At 38.4% G+C, this 23,726-nt stretch overlaps 1 protein-coding gene across 7 annotated transcripts in view; it reads left to right on the top strand.

The window, feature by feature from the left end:
- The window catches only part of LOC128694541 (rho guanine nucleotide exchange factor 11), a 474,507-nt gene that overhangs the window by 45,358 nt on the left and 405,423 nt on the right, over window positions 1-23,726 (top strand). For all 7 annotated transcript variants that reach the window (XM_070095938.1, XM_070095936.1, XM_070095939.1 and 4 more), the window contains exon 3: window positions 3,086-3,193. In XM_070095938.1, coding sequence (XP_069952039.1) covers window positions 3,086-3,193 — 108 coding nt within the window. The remainder of the gene's footprint in view (window positions 1-3,085; window positions 3,194-23,726) is intronic.

Below are 23,726 nucleotides of genomic sequence, written 5' to 3' on the forward strand. Positions count from 1 at the left end.
AAGAAGAAGCCAATGAGGACTCCTCTCTTAGTGCGGGTGTCTTGGTGTGAATAAAAGTGTATAAGATCGTCCTTGTTGGTAAGTTTTCTATACACTTTAAAGAGAAGTTTGTCACTGTCGGGAGATCTGCACAGTAGAACGTCGAGGAAAGGAAGTTTGCCATCATTTTCGAGTTCAAGTGTAAACTTTATTGATGGTTCAACTGTATTGATCTTGTTGAGAAGGGCCTGGATATTGAGACGTCTCGGATAGAAAACCAATACATCATCAACGTATCTTAGCCAGGTAACGGTGTTGGGAATGAGGGTGCTGAATTTCTCTGTCTCCAAGTTTTCCATGAAGAGGTTGGCAAGCACAGCACTGAGCGGGCTGCCCATTGCCATCCCAAAGCACTGTTTGTAACAGTTGTCCTGATACATGAAGAAGTTGAAATTAACACTTAAGTTCCACTAGATTGATGAAGTCTAGAAGAGGTAAAGGGAGGTCGTGGTTTTCAGTGAGCCTCTGTCTCAGAATGTTGATTGCAGCGTCAGTAGGAACGTTGGTGAAGAGGGCTGTGACATCGAAGGAAGCCATGCTTTTGTTTTTGACATTCAGGTTGGAAATTCGGGAGAGAAGGTCACCTGAGTGCTTGAGGTGGGCTTGACTGATGGTGCCCAGAAGCGCTGAAAGGTATTTGGCAAGGTGGCCGGCTAGTCTGTGTGGTGCACTCCCTATGCCCGAAGTGATAGGCCGTAGTGGGATGCCAGGTTTGTGTGTCTTAGGAAGGCCATACAGACGTGCTGGTTTCGGTTGACCTGGTAAAAGTTTAAGTAGTTTTTTGCCTTGTTCTGATTTTCGTAAGATGCTACGAGCCTTTTGAAGAAAAGGACGATCTTATACACTTTTATTCACACCAAGACACCCGCACTAAGAGAGGAGTCCTTATTGGCTTCTTCTTGAGAGCTCTTCGCATCTCCAGCCCTTGTTTTCTAGAAGAAGAATGCACTTACATAACACAAGCCTTTACACGTCTTCAGTTCCCATCTTTCTTCATCCGAGATTGCAGACTTAAGGCACAAGCTATTCTCAACAAACTGCCCATGGAACAGCCCCCTAAGCAGTTCATAGTATGTACTCCCATGTGGTGATGTTGCCACGAATACTCGCCGGGCACTTGCTATGAGTAACATCAACGTTTCCACCATAAACACATCATCTATCAAAGACCTCACTATGAAACGCAGCCCCACACCTCTAACTTCTACAGCAGGCGTCTACACTATCCCCTGTGGGTTCTGTCCCAAGAAATATGTAGGCGAGACAGGCAGAGATCTTGCAGTCCGCTTGAATGAGCATCAAATGCCTCTAACAGAGACGATGTAAGGTACGCTTGTGTCCTCCACAGAGACTCCACGGGACATTTGATGAACTGGAATGAGGCACAACTCGTTCTCACCGAACCAGACCTCAGACGCCGACGGTGCCTAGAAGCCTCACTAATCGCCGTCACCGACACTATAGAACGCAACACTGGAAACTATAAAATTTCAAAAACATTGGCATACATGATACTTAAGCACCACTAACCCAACAACACAGGAGTCACATGATTTCAACGTCTACCCGTCCTCATCATAGGCAGAGGTTGTTTTGATAAGGACCTGCCTCGCATGGGTCAGTAGGCCTTCTACAGTGTTCCTCCATTCTTATGTTCTTATGTTCTTATGACATTCCTCAGGTCACGTGTGTCACACCTCACTCTCCGCCTATATATATAATGTCTTTCTACCTCTGTATGTTAGAAGTGATCAAGGTCCCAGGACCGAAACGTTTTCTAATAAATATGTCATAGTGTTTGCTTACGTGTCTTTCTAAACCAACTTGTTGGTATTTATTACCACGGTTTATACTACATAATCAAAGTGTATAAGTGGAAGATGGGTATTAATAAAGGGGACATTAATAAGGTCTTGAGGATGTCTCTCCAAGAGAGAACCCGCAGTAATGGATTTAAATTAGACAAGTTTAGATTTAGAAAGGACATAGGAAAGTATTGGTTTGGAAATAGGGTAGTTGATGAGTTAGGTTATTGAGGCTAGGACTTTGGGTAGTTTCAAATTTAGGTTGGATAAATATATGAGTGAGAGGGGTTGGATTTGAGTGGGACTTGCAAATGAGTGGATAGTTATCAGAGCTTATTTCTTGGGTAGCATTGAAAATTGGGTTGGGCAAATGTTTTGTTAGTGGGATGGATTGTAAAGGACCTGCCTAGTATGGGCCAACAGGCCTGCTGCAGTGATCCTCCTTTCTTATGTTCTTATGTACTCACTCTCTCCTCCCACCACTGCTCACTCTTTCCTCCCACCACTGCTCACTCTTTCCTCCCACCACTGCTCACTCTTTCCTCCCACCACTGCTCACTCTTTCCTCCCACCACTGCTCACTCTTTCCTCCTACCACTACTCACTCTCTCCTCCCACCACTACTCTCTCCTACTACTACTTGTTCTGTAATTAGTATATATCTCTTAATGACTACATTAAACTTCTGTCCTTTCCAAGTTGTATAGACAAGGGCGAATATTATTATGGTTAGGAGGAGGCACTAAACCTGTACAGGTTGTACAGAGTGTCAAAATGGAAGCAATTGAGTTTGATCCAAAGGCGGGGAGAAAAGACCCGGTTACGTGGATGAAGAGCCTCTTACCAGTATGATGGCAGCAAGGGTGAGATTATGGTCACATAGTCCAGTTAGTGGCTGAGGGACTGATCACCTCAAACTCCTCCTCATCTTCCACCATTCTTCTCTGTTATGGACTGAAGAAGCCACTGGCTGGCGAACATTTCCAAATGTAGCACAAATGTTTTGGGGTTTTCTAAACCAATTACATCATAGTGGCTTAAACTTGAGTGATGGAGAGGTGCTCACATTGTGTTATGCTTCACTGGATCACAATGTTTTATGACTGGGTGAATGTGAGTATTATCAGAGAGCATTGTGAATAATAGTAGCCCATTAAGATTGTAGATCTCTTTTCTCATATGTCTTATATTTCAGTGTACTCATTGTTCAGCATTATTAGTTATGATTTATTTGTTTGTAGGTGGACCAGCAGCCCAAGCAGGAGTTAAGAAGGGTGACTCTATCATCAAAGTTAATGGAACAATAGTGTCACAAGTCAACCATAAAGAAGTGGTGCAGATCATTAAGTGTAAGTTACTACTTAGATAGTGTTTTAAATTTTTGCTTGGTATTGTGAGTGGTGCAATGAGTTTATATATCACTCAGGAAAGATTGCTTAGCAATTTTTAAATAGCTGTGTATATACCCTTTGAGAAATATCTCTGCAGCTGATAACCAAAGAATGTTTGTATCAATATAATAGTATAATTTTTAACTCTTGCTGTTCTTTTATACTACCATACCTGTATATATAACTAAAAAAATCTCACAACACTGTTAATGCATATTAAAAGCTTGAACCCTGCAACTATTCCCTTGCACAGAACATGTATTGGATAGTTGCTGAGGTATTTTATCATGTGCAAGTATATTGTAGTGGCCCGATTTAGTAGGCTCCACCCACCCTTTGTCCCCAGCCAATCATACATCTTAGCCCTCCATACCTCCCATGTATACCCTCATCCTGGCATTCAGTTGTCCATCTTTTGCCATTGTGAGTACATGTTGCTCCTTTTTCTTTTACTGTGAATAGTTTTTCATTTTGTAATTGTAAATATATCAATTATAAATTTATAATTGAAGCATTTCATTATATTAACGCTGATGTCTACTAATAATTTTTAATAGTAAAACACAAGGAAACATTGTAGTAATGAAACTGGAAGAGGAATGAAAGCTCTTTCAATATAGATGGCCATAGAGTTTTTATCCTTTCAGGTAAGAATTTTTAATTTATTTCAGTAAAACTTCATTTTAATAGACCAATAAGGAAGAGATGGATACCCTGTCTGTTTTTTTTTTTTTTTTCATTCTATTGGCCATTATCTGTTCTGTATTTCCAATTTGTTGTTTATTAAATAGTCAGCCTTGTAACACAGCACCACAAACAAATGCCAGTATATGTTTGTAGGTTACTGAAAAAACTGTGGGCTTTTGAATTATAGTAGTGATGATTAAAGTAGACTTTTTTCCACTCTAAATTTTGAATGAATTGTAAACTAGGTTCTTTCTGAGTGTTAATTCAGACAGCTGTATATGTAAAATTTGACTATTATAATTTTACAAGTGAGAAAAATAAAAAAAGAAAATATCTATAGAACATTTATTGCAAGAATTCAACGTTCTATGAAGTTTTTTATTTTATTTTTTTATTTTTTGGGTCTTTCCCCACTTGTAAAATTATAATTCTTCAAGCTCAATCACCTGTTTGTTAACAGTATTACTTATGCATATATAAATATTGTGAACAATTCATACGGTGTTCATTCAGTAATAATAAAAAAGAAACATAATTAACCTTACCTTTCCTTAAATAACCTGTAATTTGCTTTTTCTTTCCTTATTCTACTGCTGCATTTTGTCTTAAATTTCTAATGCAAATCAGTCCAGGTACTGACCAGAATCATCTCTTGCTTTGGTAGTATGTCAATTGATACAAAAAAACTGCCAATGAAACCATAAAACTATCCTAGAAAATGCCTCAAAGTTGCTATGTTAAACCTGACACTAGATCAGAAGTTTGCTTTTCCTGTCATGCACCACGTAGGGCAAGATTCTTTTTATAATGTGTACACTCACTGCACAGACCCATTCTCTCATGTCTAAGCCAAGGCCAAAATTTACTATTTGCTGTACAGATGAGGGCACTATGCTTAAAACACAGCTCTTCATGAGTGATACTGGAATCAGTAACGTAGATCTACGTGAAATGCAGTGAAAGGGTTAAGGGGTACTGCAATTCCAGGTTGCTATATTCTGCACCAGTACCTGTACTCTGACAGTATACTTAAATGCCCTTCTATGGATTGGCTGCAGTTAACATACAAGTTAAGCTGAATTGATCAATATGTTGGCTTATAAATGAGGGAACAAGTTATTCTGTCATTAACCCTTAAACGGTCCAAACAAATCAACGTTCAAATTCGTAGTGCTACAAAAGTAGATCTCCTTTTTTTTACATATTTTCAAATATAACCAAAAAAAATGTAGATAAAAGTTTTTTTACACGTTTTCAAATGTAAAACAAAAAAGATGATCTACATTTTTTTACATACTTTCAGATGTTGAAAAAACGTATATATACGTTTGGACCATTTAAGGGTTAATAACAATATGAAAATGCAGTTAGGGCAGAAGAGAGCCCTGTGAAAATTAAGAGGAAGTCATTCAGAGTAGGATAATAAATCAGAAGCCTCATAGGAGAACTACCATGAGAGCTTACTTGAAATCCTTTCAGTATCGCATGAATAGAAATACTGTACTAATATTCTGAACTTGGTAGAGTAACTTGGAGTTGAAACATTTTTCATAACCTCCATACTAATTTGACTAGATATGAACCTCAGGCAAAGTATAAGGAATTCAGTAATGAAAGGGCAAGTCAAATTTCAAGAATTTTAGTTATGTAGCAGTGGAAAATGGGTGCTTAAAATAAATAAGCAAAGGAGGAACAGATGAAATTGGAAAGACTGTTATTTTTAAATTCAGAACCATAATGTTTGATATATATACTATTGTAAACCCCATAGAGAAATATTTCCACATCTAATGACCAAAGTAGTTTTTCTTCAGTAAAATACTGTAATGTTATGCTGCAGTATGTTAATACATATAAGGTACGAAGCATTTAACTTGAACTTTCAATGAGCAGTAGACATATTACAGTGTTCAAGTTCATGTCATTTTGCCTTGATCATTGTTAAAAAAAAAAATAGATAATTCTTAGTTGGTGAGATAGTCATAAAGAAAATTAATTTTAATTTTATTTTGAAAAATTTTTCTTTGATTCATCAGTAGTGTATATCTAGTTTTCATGTCTTGTTTCCTTGGAGTAACTTTTAAAGTATGAACTCAAAGAAGCATTTAAAGCATTTGCTAATAAATCTACATTTAGTTTTTGTTGTCTAATAAATGAATTAGTCATGACATGTTTGTACTAAGAAATAAAAAAAAAATGGGTGGAAGCATTAAGGAGTGCTGCAGTATGCACATGTGAGTGGGATGGTGATAGAAATGAGCTGGGAAAAATCTCAGGAAATAAGCAAGGTGGGAGTGACCCAAAATTAATATGGTGGTTGATAAATGTTACAAACCACCAGTAAGATGTGCCCTTGAGTTTTGGCCCAGGCTGATAACCATAGTTTATAGATAACAGTGAGCTAAAAATGTTGCAGTGTGTCGTTAATAGTTATATGTAGGTAGACTATGTATTCTATTTATAATTTGTGTTTCTTAGGATATTTATTTAAAGAAAATATGAGAATACAGTAATTTAGTGAAGAAATAGTACAGATAATTTAACCTGTATTTTGTTTTACATTTTTCATCTTGGGTAGTTTATTAATAAAGTTTCTGTTCAGTACAATATATTATAGAGTACTGTGCTAGGATATGTATTACTTTTGCCTTGTTAAGCAGTGTTGAATGACCCACATGGGCTTAGCGCTTTCTGTGAATATATTACAATAATAATTTTGCCTTATATCAGTGCTGTTTTTATCATTTTGTATATTTTTAATCATCAGTCATATTTTAACTATGATAATGACTGCTTAAAGAAAATGTCTTCCATTTACAAGACTATGGTCAACTGCATGTTAAAATTATTTTTGGCTGTACAATACCTGCAGTTTAGCAATAATCTACTTATTAGGTGCAGTATTTCTTTTTGTGTACAGTACCTGTAATTATCTTTTATGAAGACAATAGGAGGTATCACTAATGCATGCTTTATCATATATATTTTAAGGAATAGCATGGCTTGTATTTTATACTAATGATGTTTGTCTTTTGGCATATTCGCTCTCTCTCTGGTAAGTACAGGCTGAATTATTTATTGGACAATAGCTTGTGCCTAGTACAGCATCTTAGTGTTCTGTTTAGAACTTTCTTTTACTGGTATATGTACGATATTGACTTCTTTGGGTAGTTCTCTTCAAAATTACCATTGTAAGCATGTGCTGTCTATATTTTTGGCACATTCACTCTCTGTATGTATGGTAAATATTGTACAGGTTGAATTATTTTTTAAACACATGTTTGTGTTTAGTTCAGTATTCTCAGTTGCTCTTATATATTCAGGTTTCCCTTTCTCTGTACAGTTTCTCATTACCTGAATTCAGTTTTATTTGGTAACCCCCATTTCTGCTAACAATGCGCTATAGTTTTCTTTAACACTGGCCATTTCCCACAAAGGTAGGTTATCTCTTCTCAAAAACAAAAAAAAGAGGAAACGGATTTGCCATCATTTATTCAATCACTATTTTATCAGAAACATTCTTATCCCTTTAGAGTGCAGGTACTGGACTTCCCACCTCCAGGACTTTATCCCAGCTAACCAATTTCCCAGGAACCCTTCATATGTTATCTTGCTTAAACTACAGCAGCACATGAAGTCAAAAGAACCACTTGCCTCCACCCTGATCTAATGTACTCACACATGCATGTTGGATCCTCAGGCTCTTAGCACTTAAAAACCTCCTTTATACCCTTCTTCCAAACCTTCCTTGGTTGACCTCTACCCCTCCTTCCCTCCACCCCAAATTTATATATTCTTTCAGTCATCGTATTTTGCTCCATCCTCTAAATGCCAAAACAGCTTCAACACCCTCTTCTCAGCTCTCTAAATTATACTCTTGTTAACCCCCCATGCATACACTATGCTTTGAATTCTCTGCATAATATTAACGTTACACAGTGACCTCAAACATGACATCTCAGCTTCCTCCTCTTTGTAACATTTAAAATCCACACTCATACCCATATAACCGTTGGTACTACTGTACTCTGATACATTTCCTTTATGGATGAAAATTCTTTGTCTCCATAGATGCCGCAAACACTCCACCCACCTTTTCCCCCTCATCTGTCCCATTCTATGTTCATAGACAAAATATAAATGTACACTTATTTGATCACCTGCACCCAGTACCACTTGAATTTTTTAATAATATACTATCTTGAAATCTCACTCTAAATTGGTTTATTCTGTTTTATAAGAAAGAATTGAAAAAAATTCTTCCCCCATATCTCATGTATGTCATAAGAGGCGACTAAAATGCCTGGATCAAGGGGCTAGTAACTCCTTCTGTAAAATTACTAATTCTAAAAAGGAGAAAAACATTATATTCTTTTTCAGGTCACCTTGCCTCAGTGGGAAATGGCAGGTTTGTTGTAAAAAAAAAAAAAAAAAAAAAAAAAGAGATTTGGACATGGGAAGTCCAGTATGCATATTTTGAATAGAGTTTTTGATGGGTTTCCAATTTAGGAGTCTTGCATCAAGTATAAGAAAATGGGCACATGAGCAGACAAAGTTAAGTTGGCACTGATGGTGGATGGAGGAAGGAAAGTGAAGTAGGAAGATGTGTGTTCATAGGTATATAATATGTTTGATTCAGTGCAGAGAAAAACAGGCTGGTTGGGTAGGGCGGTGGAGGGAGACTAAAAGGGAGGAGGAGGAGGAGATGAAATTTTGGATTTTTTCTTAGTTTTTGGATCAAATTCATTTCTGTTTTTGTATATGATCATATGGCATTTGTGTGGTAAACTCATTGTTTTGGTAAATATTTGTTAAGAAGTGCTGCATTTGTATCTTCGTGTTGTACATATTTTTTTGAATGTTGCTTTTAGATGCCATTGGCTGTGAACATGTATATTGTATAAAGTGAAGGACACCTATATCCTAATGGTTTCTCAGTGATGTGAAATTTAATGATGAACAGCTATTTAACCCTTTGACTGTTTCAGGGCCCTCTCTGAAACTGTCATTCTGTCGCCAAATATTCAAAAAAAAAAAAATTATTTTTTCTTATGAAAATGTTAGGAATATTTTTACTAGTGTTTTAAGCCTAAAAAAAAATTTTTGCCATCAGTACTTACCGAGATATAGAGCCACAAAGTTTGCAGAAATTGACGTGCGTACGGCAACAGCGGCAACTGCCGCCCACCCGGTATTCTTTTATTTACTCTAATTCAAAGGTTTCTTGCATTTTTCAATATTTTTCTTTTCCAGGTAACTTATGTGGCCTGTGAGACCAATGTAAGGTGCATTGTTCAAATATACACTCATTATTTACAACACAATAACAGAACAAACTTTATCACTATTAGTTTGTGTATACACTTTGTTTACACAAACAAACAATACAAAACAATGTTTATTACTATTGTTCCATAATATATATACATATGTACAGTCACTAACCACGTTCCTAGAACTGCTGCAGCTTGTGGAACTCTTTGAAACATGGGTATATGCAGAGGGGCACTTCACACTCCTCACACATAAAACGAGTGTCTCTGCGTGTTTGTGGGCGTTTTGTGGTATGCATACATACATAACACCTCTTCTGAGCATTTTTCTTGGCAGTAGTAGGAGGCAGTTGTATGGGGTAGTGATCACCAGGCCTCATACGAGATGACGTCTGTGGGCGCTGGTCTATTGCAGGAGTTGCTCCTTTGTACTTTGCAATTATTTGTCTGATTACTGACAGGCAAAATTCACCATATTTTGGTGTTTTGTTGGTCTTCAACTTGTATATGTTATAAGCATTTAGCATAGAGATATCAACAAGATGGAAAAAAAGTTTGATATACCACTTATAACTCTTGCGTACACAGTCTGCAAACCCAATCTGCATGTCACATTTGTCCACTAAGCGCATATTGAGGTTGTAGTCCATGACAGCTGCAGGCTTCAGAATGGGTTCATTGGTCTCTCTGTTGTCCCTGCCACTGGGTACCATTTCGTTTGTGTGAACTGATGTCAACAATGTGACATCACGTTTGTCATGCCACCGAAATGCCATGATGTCATTGGCAGCAAAGGCTTGCACCTCACCTCTGCGAGTGCCAGCGTCGAACCTTGGCATATGTTTGCGATTACCACGCACTGTGCCACACACGTCTGTCAAGTTCACTCGCAAGAAATCACTGAGTAAGGGGCTTGTGTACCAGTTATCAGTAAATAACATATGCCCCTTACCAAGATATGGTTCCATCATTGTTCGAACCACATCACCAGAGATACCCAATAACTTCATGGTATCTCTCAAAGTATTACTGCCAGTGTACACAATAATATCTAAAACAAGACCACTTCTGCAATCACACAGTACAAATAGCTTTATACCAAAGCGTTTCCTCTTGCTTGGTATATATTGCTTGAATGAGAGTCTTCCTTTGAATAAAATCAAGGACTCATCAATAACAAGCTTCCTGAAGGGATAAAAATACATGCAGCACTTTTGTTTCAGGTACATAAACACATTTCTTATCTTATATAACCTGTCGCTTCTGTCAGGCCTGGTTTTGTCTGAAAAGTGTAACATACGCAACAGTATCAGGAAACGATTGACACCTATAATGTCACTAAAACCTGGAGTTGAAATCAGGCGATCTGTTGTCCAGTATGTGGTGACAGTGTGCTTATACACATGTGGCATAAGCATTATTGTGGCAAAAAACAGGTACATCTCTGCCACAGTTGTCTCCTTCCACTTGTGTAGCCGTGATTTTGGTGAGAGAATTGTATTTGCCATGGTGTAATCACAGTATGTATTTGTTTCCCTGACAATGATGTCCATCAGGGGTTCATCGAAAAATAACTCAAAGCAGTCCAGTTCACTGGCATTGTTCCCAAGTGGACAAGATGGCTTTATTCCACTTTGTGTTTCATCAAAGTCATGGGGACTGGGAACAAACTCGTCACCGTCCTGCCAATCCCAGATGCGGTCTGCTGGTGGGGTCTGGATATTGTACCGTGGTTGTGGCTGTGCAGGTTGTGGTGGTGCAGGTTGTGGCAGTGTGGGGTAGGGTGAGGCTGGTTGTTCTGCTGAGTCAGCCGCGTGGCTAGTAGCGTGGCCCGGTGATGGTGCCACATGGGCCGTGCCACCCTTACTATCACCACCACTGCCTCCTCCCTCACTGTCACCATTCATACCCATCGTTACAATATCGTCATCTTCACTATCAGGTCGTGGTGTTGGGCCACGGGATGTGCTCCCAGAGTTTCTCCTTCCCCTTGGAACAACATATGAAACACTACCAGACCGCATGCTACGTCGTACATACTGGCGCTTCACTGGGGAATATTCACTCTCACTAGAACTGCTTTCAATGACCTTGAAATCACTATCACTATCACTATCACTGCTATCATCAGGGTGTTGTACACGACCAAATAGTTTCCTCTTTCGTCCTGGTACAGGCGAACGTGAACGTGAACAAGCCGGCACAGCACCAGAGGTCGAAGGTTGTGGGTCATCTGGGTTTTCGTCACTATTTACGTTATCCTGGGCACTTTTTTCGGTAACACTCGCTTGAAAACCCTTGAATTCACTGTCACTGACACTTTCATCGCTGTTAGAGCTATCACTTGGGAACAAAAGACCTCCAATCCGCCGAGGAGTGAGGAACTTCTTACCGAGAGGCATGGTGAAAATGGACTGACAACATGGCGTTCCCACAATGCACCGCTAGGTCCCAGATTTTTTTCACAGGGTGCACACCGACCACTGAGACCCATTCTCTCCCGTGTAGGCCTACCAGGCCTTTGGCGCTCGATTTGAAGCCGCTAGAATTTGTGCGTATAAATACGTCAGAAACATTGGCTCGTAAGACGTATTTATACGTCGGAAACAGTCAAAGGGTTAATGAAGACAAGGAATTAATATTGCACCATATCACACAGCCTTTTCAGCTGGAATGTGCAAGATGAGTTAATCATCACCATGAAGCAAGGACACTGTCAGAATTTCTATACTTTGGAGGGTTATGAGGTGACTGTCTGGTTGGAAGGAGACTTATTTTGAAGCAGTATCATTATTACTATTTTTATTGGGGGCTGAGGGAGTTTTATGGGAGGCTGAAACCCCCCTTCTCCGTTTGGCATCACTCTTGCCATGAAGAGGTATCACCTGACCTCCAGTAATTTGACTGTGAACAGGTGTTACCTGATCTCTGACTCTCAAAATTGTAATAAGATGATTGCAAGCAAATTGTGGAATGGGTGGGACTTGAACCCATGACAGGTGAATCTGTAAACTCTCAGACCAGTGGTTAGCACACTGGCCTGCGAGTTTTAGGACTCGCCTGCCATGGGTTTGAGCCCCACCTCCGCTGATTTGACCCTGAAGTATTTGATTCCCATTGTTCTCAATATTCATTTAAACTCTACTGTCAAATCTTTCAGTGAGATGCATATTGACATAGGTGTGAAGTACAGTGGACCCTCAGCTAACGGTGGCATCACCTAACGTTAAATCCGGCTAGCAATACATTTTAGTGCAAAAATTTTGCCTCGGCTAGCGCTAAAAAACTCGCCCAATGCTATTCATTCGAGATGCATCCACATGTGGCCTGAGCGTGCCTCACTTGTCCCACGGGTGCCAGTGTTTACAAGCCAGCCACCGCGGTCGCATCCAAGCATACAATCGGAACATTTCATATTATCACGGCGTTTTTAGTGATTTTACCCTGCAAAATAAGTCACCATGGGCCCCAAGAAAGCTTCCAGTGCCAGCCCTACAGGAAAAAGGGTAAGAATTACTATGGATATGAAGAAAGAGGTAATTGCTAAGTACGAAAGTGGAGTGCGTGTCTCCAAGCTGGCCAGGTTGTATACGAAACCCCAATCAACCATCGCTACTATTGTGGCCAAGAAAACGACAATCAAGGAAGCTGTTCTTGCCACAGGTGCAACTTTGTTTTCGAATAAGAGATCACAAGTGATAGAAGATGTTGAGAGACTGTTATTGGTGTGGATAAATGAAAAACAGATATCAGGAGATAGCATCTCTCAAGCAATCATATGTGAAAAGGCTAGGAAGTTGCATGAGGATTTAATTAGAAAAATGCCTGCAACTAGTGGTGATGTGAGTGAATTTAAGGCCAGCTAAGGTTGGTTTGAGAGATTTAAGAATCGTAGTGGCATACATAGTGTGATAAGGCATGGTGAGGCTGCCAGTTCGGACCACAAAGCGGCTGAAAAATATGTGCAGGAATTCAAGGAGTACATAGACAGTGAAGGACTGAAACCTGAACAAGTGTTTATTTGTGACGAAACAGGCCTGTTTTGGAAGAAAATGCCAAGCAGGGCCTACATTACTGAGGAGGAAAAGGCACTCCCAGGACATAAGCCTATGAAAGACAGGCTTACTCTCTTGATGTGTGCTAATGCTGGTGGTGATTGCAAAGTGAAGCCTTTGTTGGTGTATCACTCTGAAACTCCCAGAGTGTTCAGGAGAAACAATGTCCTCAAGGCTAATTTGCGTGTGATGTGGAGGGCAAACAGTAAGGCATGGGTCACTAGAGACCTTTTCTATGACTGGTTACACCATGCATTTGCCCCCCCTGTGAAAAATTACCTAATTAAAAGAAATTGGACCTTAAGTGCCTCCTGGTATTAGACAATGCTCCTGGTCATCCTTCAGACGTGGCAGAGCGACTTTCTGGGGACATGAGCTTCATTACGGTCAAGTTTTTGCCTCCTAATACCACTCCTCTCCTGCAGCCCATGGACCAGCAGGTCATTGCAAACTTCAAAGAACTCTACACAAAAGCTATGTTTGAAAGGTGCTTTGTAGTGACCACAGAAACTCAATTGACTCTAAGAGAGTTTTGGAGAGATCTCTTTAGCATCCTCAATTGTGTAAACATTATAGGTAAGGCTTGGGAGGAAGTGACTAAGAGGACCTTGAACTCTGCTTGGAAGAAACTGTGGCCAGAATGTGTAGACAAAAGGGATTTTGAAGGATTTGAGGCTAACCCTGAGAAATGTATGCCAGTTGTGGAATCAATTGTGGCATTGGGGAAGTCCTTGGGGTTGGAGGTTAGTGGGGAGGATGTGGAAGAGTTGGTGGAGGAGGACAATGAAGAACTAACCACTGATGAGCTGCAAGATCATCTTCATCAACAGCAAGAGGCCAGACCTGAGGAAACTGCTCCAGAGGAGGGGATAGAGAAATTGAGGAAGTTGCCTACTTCAAAGATTAAGGAAATGTGTGCAAAGTGGCTTGAAGTGCAAACCTTTTTTGATGAAAATCACCCTCACACAGCTATTGCAAGCCGTGCTGGTGACTATTACACTGACAGTGTTGTGACCCACTTTACGAAAGTCATAAAGGAACGGGAGGTACAGGCCTCTATGGACAGATATGTTGTGCGACAGAGGTCCAGTGACTCTGAAACTGGTCCTAGCGGCATTAAAAGAAGAAGGGAAGTAACCCCGGAGAAGGACTTGCTACCGCAAGTCCTAATGGAAGGGGATTCCCCTTCTAAACATTAACAACATCCACACTCTCCCCTCCTCCCATCCCATCAATCATCACCAGATCTTCAATAAAGGTAAGTGTCAGTTTGTGTGTATTAAAATTAATATTTCATGTGGTAAAAATTTTCTTTTTTATTACTTTGGGGTGTCAGGAACGGATTAATTTGATTTCCATTATTTCTTATGGGGAAAATTAATTCAGCTATCGATAATTTCAGCAAACGATGAGCTTTCAGGAACGGATTAATATCGTTAGCTGAGGGTCCACTGTATTGTATTGAAATTAGGTTATCTTTCAGATAAATTTAAGTTTGGAATTTTGTCAGTCAGGTTTGATTCAACAATAATGTTTTTATATAATTATCAGATTTGAATGCCAGTTTACAGAGGTTGTAATCAGTATTGGGTCACAATTGTGTATATGGCAAAATGTATCACTTTAAGTACTGTATTATCTGTTCTCGCATTTCTTTAATGTTCAAACACATGCTTGTTCAAACCTCTAGTTTCTTTTGCAGATACTTTCTCTGGACATTGCTTGCAAGAAAAACATACACCCCTTGTCATCTTTGCCATTTGGCTATGACTACCAACCTATTAATAGTGTTGTTGTATCTCTATGCTACATTAACCCATTCAGGGTCCGTGCCATAGATCTACGGCTTTACGTTGAGGGTCCAAACCGTAGATCTACGCCATGAACTCAGCTCACTCTGATAAGCTGTGAGTGGTAAATTTGGGCCTAGATATGAGAGAATACATCTATGTGGTATGTGTGCACCACATAAAACAAATCCTGCAGCACACAGTGCATAATGAGAGAAAAAATTGAGACGGTAATCTTTTATTAAAACAGCAACTTTGCAGTGTTATTTTGTATGTATTTTATTGTTGTATTTAGGATTTCTTGGTCTCATTTGATGGAATGGAAGACATACAGAATCGAGATGATTTTGATTGGTTTTAGTACTGAAAATGGCTTGAAGCTGAGCTCAAAGCAGTGGAAATGTTAAATTTTTACTGATGTTCAAGAATAAACAAATGACCTCACACATCTAATACACGCCAGCTGGTGGGTCTAATATACGTTCACAAATGTGCTGATATTATTTATACAATTATTACAATATTACATGACAGTAAATCTTCTATTTTTTAGTTTGAATAAAAATTCATTATGTGAATTAAAAATCAAAATGGAATTCATTTGTAAAGCCTGAAAAACATAACTAATGAACAGAGGAAATGTTAGTTTAGTGCCAGGAATGCCTGCATTGTTTATTCTGGACCCTATTTTGAAATTGGAATATTTTGAACTTTGCACTAAATTGGCCAAATTACCAATTTCCAATCACTTTATTTTGTTGAAACAGTTGAGTTGGTGATTTCTTGTGCTCATTCGATAGAATAGAAGTAATACTAGTGAAATAGCTAAGAATTTGGTCGACTGGTAATTGGCCTAAAATGGGAGTCAAAGTTGGCAAGATCGCCGATGCGTAAATATCGCTGACACATCAAAATTTGCGAGCATAATTTCGTCAATTTTCCACCAAATTTCGTACTTTTTGTTTTATTATCTTCAGAAAAAGATTCTCTACCATTTCATAAGAAAAAACAAAAATTATTTTTTGAAAATTCTTGGACACGGGTAAAGGACCCCAATGGAAATAAGTCACTCTGTCTGACTTTTTTGGGTTATCCTAGGTTCTCTACACATATGCTGCTATGTATGATAATTCTATGTAACTGTATTTGTGTGTACCTGAATAAACTTACTTACTTACTTACTAACTTACTTACTTACACTTTGAAATTTGGCTTCTGGACCTTGAAAGGGTTAATGCCTACTTAATGACACAACTCTTACACAGTGAACCTCTGCTTAACAGCTTAGGAACTAGATGAATGGTTCACCAAGATAAAAAATTAGGTTGAGTTGATAAAAAATTAAGTTGAGTCCTGGAGATGGGAAGTACAGTGCCTGCACTCTGAAGGAGGGGTGTTAATGTTGCAGTTTAAAAACTGTAGTGTAAAGCACCCTTCTGGCAAGACAGTGATGGAGTGAATGATGGTGAAAGTTTTTCTTTTTCGGGCCACCCTGCCTTGGTGGGAATCGGCCAGTGTGATGATAAATTCTGTTTTCCCATAGAAACCTATGTTAAAACTGAAGGTGGGGACTGGTCTAAAAAAATTGAGTATCAAACTCCTATTAGGTACTGTTCATTAGAGACATAGTGGGTTTTATACCCTGTTTTTTGAGAGCATAACACAAAAAATATGAAAAATTTTTTTTTTATCAAAATATGAAGAGAAGTAGCGAGGAAACATCGCGTTTCATTGTTTTTAGATTCAAGGGTTGTGACTTGTTGGGTTCAAAAGTTGCAATGACCCTAAGGCCCATGACTTATGTACTTAAGTAGATATTTTCAAACTGTGATTATGTTGCGTATTTCTTAAATGGGAGTCGTATGACCCATATGGGTTTAATGCTTTTTTTTTACTACTATTACTACTACTACTGTTACTATTACTACTACTACTATTACTACTACTACTATTACTATTACTACTATTACTATTACTACTATTACCATTACTACTACCACCACCACCATTATTGCTACTGTTACTACTACTATTATTACTACTATTACTACTATACTATTACTACTACTATACTATTACTACTACTATTACTATACTACTACTATTACTATACTACTATTACTATTACTACTACTATTACTATACTACTATTACTATTACTACTACTATTACTACTGCTACTACTATTACTACTGCTACTACTATTACTACTACTACTACTACTATTACTACTACTACAACTGTTACTACTACAACTGTTACTACTACAACTGTTACTACTACAACTGTTACTATTACAACTGTTATTACTACTACTGTTACTACTACTACACTACTACTACTACTACCATACTACTACTACTATACTACTACTACTATACTACTACTACTATACTACTATACTACTACTACTATACTACTACTATACTACTACTACTGCTACTACTATACTGCTGCTACTACTATACTGCTGCTACTACTATACTACTACTACTACTACTACTACTATACTACTACTACTACTACTACTATACGACTACTACTTTAAGACTACTACTGTACTACTACTGCTATACTACTACTACTGCTATACTACTACTGCTATACTACTACTACTGCTATACTACTACTGCTATACTACTACTGCTATACTACTACTGCTATACTACTACTGCTATACTACTACTGCTATACTACTACTGCTATACTACTACTGCTGTACTACTACTATACTACTACTATACTACTACTACTACTACTATACTACTACTACTACTACTACTACTATACTACTACTACTATACTACTACTACTACTACTACTTCTACTACTACTACTTCTACTACTTCTACTACTACTACTTCTACTACTACTACTACTACTACTACTACTACTACTACTACTACTACTTCTTCTTCTTCTTCTTCTTCTTCTTCTTCTTCTTCTTCTTCTTCTTCTTCTTCTTCTTCTTCTTCTTCTTCTTCTTCTTCTTCTTCTTCTTCTTCTTCTTCTTTTTCTTCTTCTATTATTATTATTATTATTATTATTATTATTATTATTATTATTATTATTATTATTATTATTATTATTATTATTATTATTATATTTTAAGTGAGCAATGGAGCTTTGCCTAAAAAAAAAAAAGCATGTGCAGTACATATGTACATTACTCACCTTAAAATATTTTTATCCTTAGCTTTTAGTAAGTGGTGAATATATATTTATTGTAGAAAGTCTGAATAAATGAAGAATGAGTATAATTGTAAACCGTTGCATTAGCAAAATGCCATAAAGCAAAGTGCTATAAAGCGGGGCCTGCCTATGCTTCTACTACTGTTACTACTACTGTAACACTGATAATACTGTGATAATAATAGTTCTCATTATAATTATAGTTGAGAGATAGGTGATGCAGTTTTCCCAGCTTTTTTCTTTTTATTTGCTTCTTCAGTTTGAAAACATAGTTGGGTTTTGGTCCATTAAGATATTAATGCATTATTTTAATACGAAGGATGAGATACCCAAAATTTAAAACCGTCTCAAGAAAATTGGCAACTCTCAAGATTTGGTACATGGTACCTCTGCAGTTACAGAAACAGAAGCATCTCTGTAGATGCAAGTGATGATTAAACTGCTCTATATGGTTTATCAGGTTAGGCTATCTGTGTTTCTAGGTTTAATTCTCTTGGTTTGCAAGAGTAATGACCTTGTTAATGTTATGTACATTTTAATTTGTGTTTAAATCCACATAAGCAAGCATCAAGATGATATATGTGAATCTTCTATAGCTAGATTGTAATAGGATCAGTAAGCCAAATGTGATGCATAAATTTTCTTAATTTTTTTTTGCTTAATTATGACTAGTCTAGTTCATAAAATTATAATGAGCTCTGTTGATAATAAAAGGTGTTTTTTAAAGACATATATTATCGACTTTCTTGTTAATGAAAAAGCAGGTCATGCAGTCTTTTTTTTTTTTTTTTCAACAAGTTGGCCGTCTCCCTCTGAGGCAGGGTGACCTAAAAAGAAAGAAAATCCCCAAAAAGAAAATACTTTCATCATCATTCAACACTTTCACCTCACTCATACATAATCACTGTCTTTGCAGAGGCACCCAGATACAATAGTTTAGAAGCATATATAAAGATATATAACATATACCTCCAAACTGCCAACATTCCAAACCCCTCCTTTAGAGTGCAGGCATTGTACTTCCCATTTCCAGTACTCAAAGTACCATGCAGTCATGTTTTAATAAAAAAATGTTCCATGGCTTCAAAACATTTGAAAACACTTATTCTAAAGAGGATTACCAAACTGTACCAAAGATGATCAACGTTTACTCCTGGGTCTTCTTTCTTTCTTTCAACACACCGGCCGTATCCCACTGAGGCGGGGTGGCCCAAAAGGAAAAACAAAAGCTTCTCCTTTTAAATTTAGTAATATATACAGGAGAAGGGGTTGCTAGACCCTTGCTCCTGGCATTTTAGTCGCCTCTTACAACACGCATGGCTTACGGAGGAAGAATTCTGTTCCACTTCCCCATGGAGGTTACTCCGGGATACAGTATTAAAATTCCTCCAAGCTAGATGCCATATAGTATCATCTGAATGCTAGTACCACAGCAAATTTCCCTGTTATTCAAGGACTTACATCATAAAAAAAAACAGCGCTGTATAGCCCTTGTGACTTAGCGCTTCTTTTTGATTATAATAATAATCAAAGGCGTATGACAGGGTGGATAGGGGGCAATGTGGCAGATGTTGCAGGTGTATGGTGTAGGAGGTAGGTTACTGAAAGCAGTGAAGAGTTTTTACGAGGATAGTGAGGCTCAAGTTAGAGTATGTAGGAAAGAGGGAAATTATTTCCCAGTAAAAGTAGGCCTTAGACAAGGATGTGTGATGTCACCGTGGTTGTTTAATATATTTATAGATGGTAAGAGAAGTAAATGCGAGGGTCTTGGCAAGAGGCGTGGAGTTAAAAGATAAAGAATCACACATAAAGTGGGAGTTGTCACAGTTGCTCTTTACTGATGACACTGTGCTCTTGGGAGATTCTGAAGAGAAGTTGCAGAGATTGGTGGATGAATTTGGTAGGGTGTGCAAAAGAAGAAAATTAAAAGTGAATACAGGAAAGAGTAAGGTTATGAGGATAACAAAAAGATTAGGTGATGAAAGATTGGATATCAGATTGGAGGGAGAGAGTATGGAGGAGGTGAATGTATTCAGATATTTGGGAGTGGACGTGTCAGCGGATGGGTCTATGAAAGATGAGGTGAATCATAGAATTGATGAGGGGAAAAGGGTGAGTGGTGCACTTAGGAGTCTGTGGAGACAAAGAACTTTGTCCTTGGAGGCAAAGAGGGGAATGTATGAGAGTATAGTTTTACCAACGCTTTTATATGGGTGTGAAGCATGGGTGATGAATGTTGCAGCAAGGAGAAGGCTGGAGGCAGTGGAGATGTCATGTCTGAGGGCAATGTGTGGTGTGAATATAATGCAGAGAATTCGTAGTTTGGAAGTTAGGAGGAGGTGCGGGATTACCAAAACTGTTGTCCAGAGGGCTGAGGAAGGGTTGTTGAGGTGGTTCGGACATGTAGAGAGAATGGAGCGAAACAGAGTGACTTCAAGAGTGTATCAGTCTGTAGTGGAAGGAAGGCGGGGTAGGTGTCGGCCTAGGAAAGGTTGGAGGGAGGGGGTAAAGGAGGTTTTATGTGCGAGGGGCTTGGACTTCCAGCAGGCATGCGTGAGCGTGTTTGGTAGGAGTGAATGGAGACAAATGGTTTTTAATACTTGACGTGCTGTTGGAGTGTGAGCAAAGTAACATTCATGAAGGGATTCAGGGAAACCGGCAGGCCGGACTTGAGTCCTGGAGATGGGAAGTACAGTGCCTGCACTCTGAAGGAGGGGTGTTAATGTTGCAGTTTAAACTGTAGTGTAAAGCACCCTTCTGGCAAGTAATGGAGTGAATGATGGTGAAAGTTTTTCTTTTTCGGGCCACCCTGCCTTGGTGGGAATCGGCCAGTGTGATAATAAAAAAAAATAATACATAATAAAATTTGTGTTATGATGCAGTAGGTTAGTTATAGTTGACTTATAGGGTCACTGCTTTCATGGCTTTTTGTATCGGCTGCACATAACCTCACCATATCCCGGTTGATCAGGAAGTTTTCAAGTTCTGTCTAAAAGACAGCCAGGGATTTGTTGGTTATGCATGAGAAGAGAGAGTTGAAGAGTTATGATTCCCTTAAGATTATTAAGTTTTCTCTTAGTGTACTTGTTACTTCCCAGCATTTCAATAGAGGTGCTTTTGTAGAATCTGCCACACATTTTGCTTTCATATGGAGTGATTCCAGTCTACAGGTTTAGGACCAATCTATTTAAAAGTTTTCTGGTGTTGATTTTGATGTATTTCTTGCTTATATTTCAAGAAGCACAGTTGAAGGGATATAAGTATTCCCTGTAGTTCAGGTGCTTGACTGAATTTATACAAGCAGTAAAAGTTTTCTTGACATTCTCCAGCTCTGTGTTTTCACATGCCTTGAAGGGGGGCATTCATAGAGTATACAGCAATTTTCCAGTATGGAGAGAACAAGTGACTTGAGAAGTATCATCATTGACTTGGTATCACTTGTTTTAAATGTTCTAGGTATCCAGCCTTTCAGCTTTTTGCAGATTTGATAACACTGTGATTCAAGTTTCATGGATTAAATTTCTGATTTATTGAATGATGCAAGTTTGTATATGGAGAGTATATGGAGTATATGAAGAGTAAAAGAAAGGTGAGAGAGTGCTAAAGGAGAGCAGATGATAGAGTGGGAGAGGCACTGTCAAGAAATTTTAATGAAAATAAGAAAAAATTTTGGAGTGAGTTAAACAAGTTAAGAAAGCCTAGGGAAAGTATGGATTTGTCAGTTAAAAACAGAGTAGGGGAGTTAGTTGATGGGGAGAGGGAGGTATTAGGTAGATGGCGAGAATATTTTGAGGAACTTTTAAATGTTGAGGAAGAAAGGGAAGCGGTAATTTCATGCACTGGTCAGGGAGGTATACCATCTTTTAGGAGTGAAGAAGAGCAGAATGTAAGTGTGGGGGAGGTACGCGAGGCATTACGTAGAATGAAAGGGGGTAAGACAGCTGAAACTGATGGGATCATGACAGAAATGTTAAAAGCAGGGGGGGATATAGTGTTGGAGTGGTTGGTACTTTTGTTTAATAAATGTATGAAAGAGGGGAAGGTACCTAGGGATTGGCAGAGAGCATGTATAGTCCCTTTACATAAAGGGAAAGAGGACAAAAGAGATTGTAAAAATTATGTAGGAATAAGTTTATTGAGTATACCAGGAAAAGTGTACGGTAGGGTTATAATTGAAAGAATTAGAGGCAAGACAGAATGTAGGATTGCAGATGAGCAAGGAGGTTTCAGAGTGGGTAGGGGATGTGTAGATCAAGTGTTTACATTGAAGCATATTTGTGAACAGTATTTAGATAAAGGTAGGGAAGTTTTTATTGCATTTATGGATTTAGAAAAGGCATATGATAGAGTGGATAGAGGAGCAATGTGGCAGATGTTGCAAATATATGGAAAAGGTGGTAAGTTACTAAATGCTGTAAAGAGTTTTTATGAGGATAGTGAGGCTCAGGTTAGGGTGTGTAGAAGAGAGGGAGACTACTTCTCGGTAAAAGTAGGTCTTAGACAGGGATGTGTAATGTCACCATGGTTGTTTAATATATTTATAGATGGGCTTGTAAAAGAAGTAAATGCTAGGGTGTTTGGGAGAGGGGTGGGATTAAATTATGGGGAATCAAATTCAAAATGGGAATTAACACAGTTACTTTTTGCTGATGATACTGTGCTTATGGGAGATTCTAAAGAAAAATTGCAAAGGTTAGTGTATGAGTTTGGGAATGTGTGTAAAGGTAGAAAGTTGAAAGTGAACATAGAAAAGAGTAAGGTGATGAGGGTATCAAATGATTTAGATAAAGAAAAATTGGATATCAAATTGGGGAGGAGGAGTAAGGAAGAAGTGAATGTTTTCAGATACTTGGGAGTTGATGTGTCGGCGGATGGATTTATGAAGGATGAGGTTAATCATAGAATTGATGAGGGAAAAAAGGTGAGTGGTGCATTGAGGTATATGTGGAGTCAAAAAACGTTATCTATGGAGGCAAAGAAGGGAATGTATGAAAGTATAGTAGTACCAACACTCTTATATGGGTGTGAAGCTTGGGTGGTAAATGCAGCAGCGAGGAGACGGTTGGAGGCAGTGGAGATGTCCTGTCTAAGGGCAATGTGTGGTGTAAATATTATGCAGAAAATTCGGAGTGTGGAAATTAGGAAAAGGTGTGGAGTTAATAAAAGTATTAGTCAGAGGGCAGAAGAGGGGTTGTTGAGGTGGTTTGGTCATTTAGAGAGAATGGATCAAAGTAGAATGACATGGAAAGCATATAAATCTATAGGGGAAGGAAGGTGAGGTAGGGGTCGTCCTTGAAAGGGTTGGAGAGAGGGGGTAAAGGAGGTTTTGTGGGCAAGGGGCTTGGACTTCCAGCAAGCGTGCGTGAGTGTGTTGGATAGGAGTGAATGGAGACGAATGGTACTTGGGACCTGACAATCTGTTGGAGTGTGAGCAGGGTAATATTTAGTGAAGAGATTCAGGGAAACAGGTTATTTTCATATAGTCGGACTTGAG

This window comes from Cherax quadricarinatus, chromosome 51 (assembly GCF_038502225.1).
Source record: "Cherax quadricarinatus isolate ZL_2023a chromosome 51, ASM3850222v1, whole genome shotgun sequence".
Taxonomy (NCBI): domain Eukaryota; kingdom Metazoa; phylum Arthropoda; class Malacostraca; order Decapoda; family Parastacidae; genus Cherax; species Cherax quadricarinatus.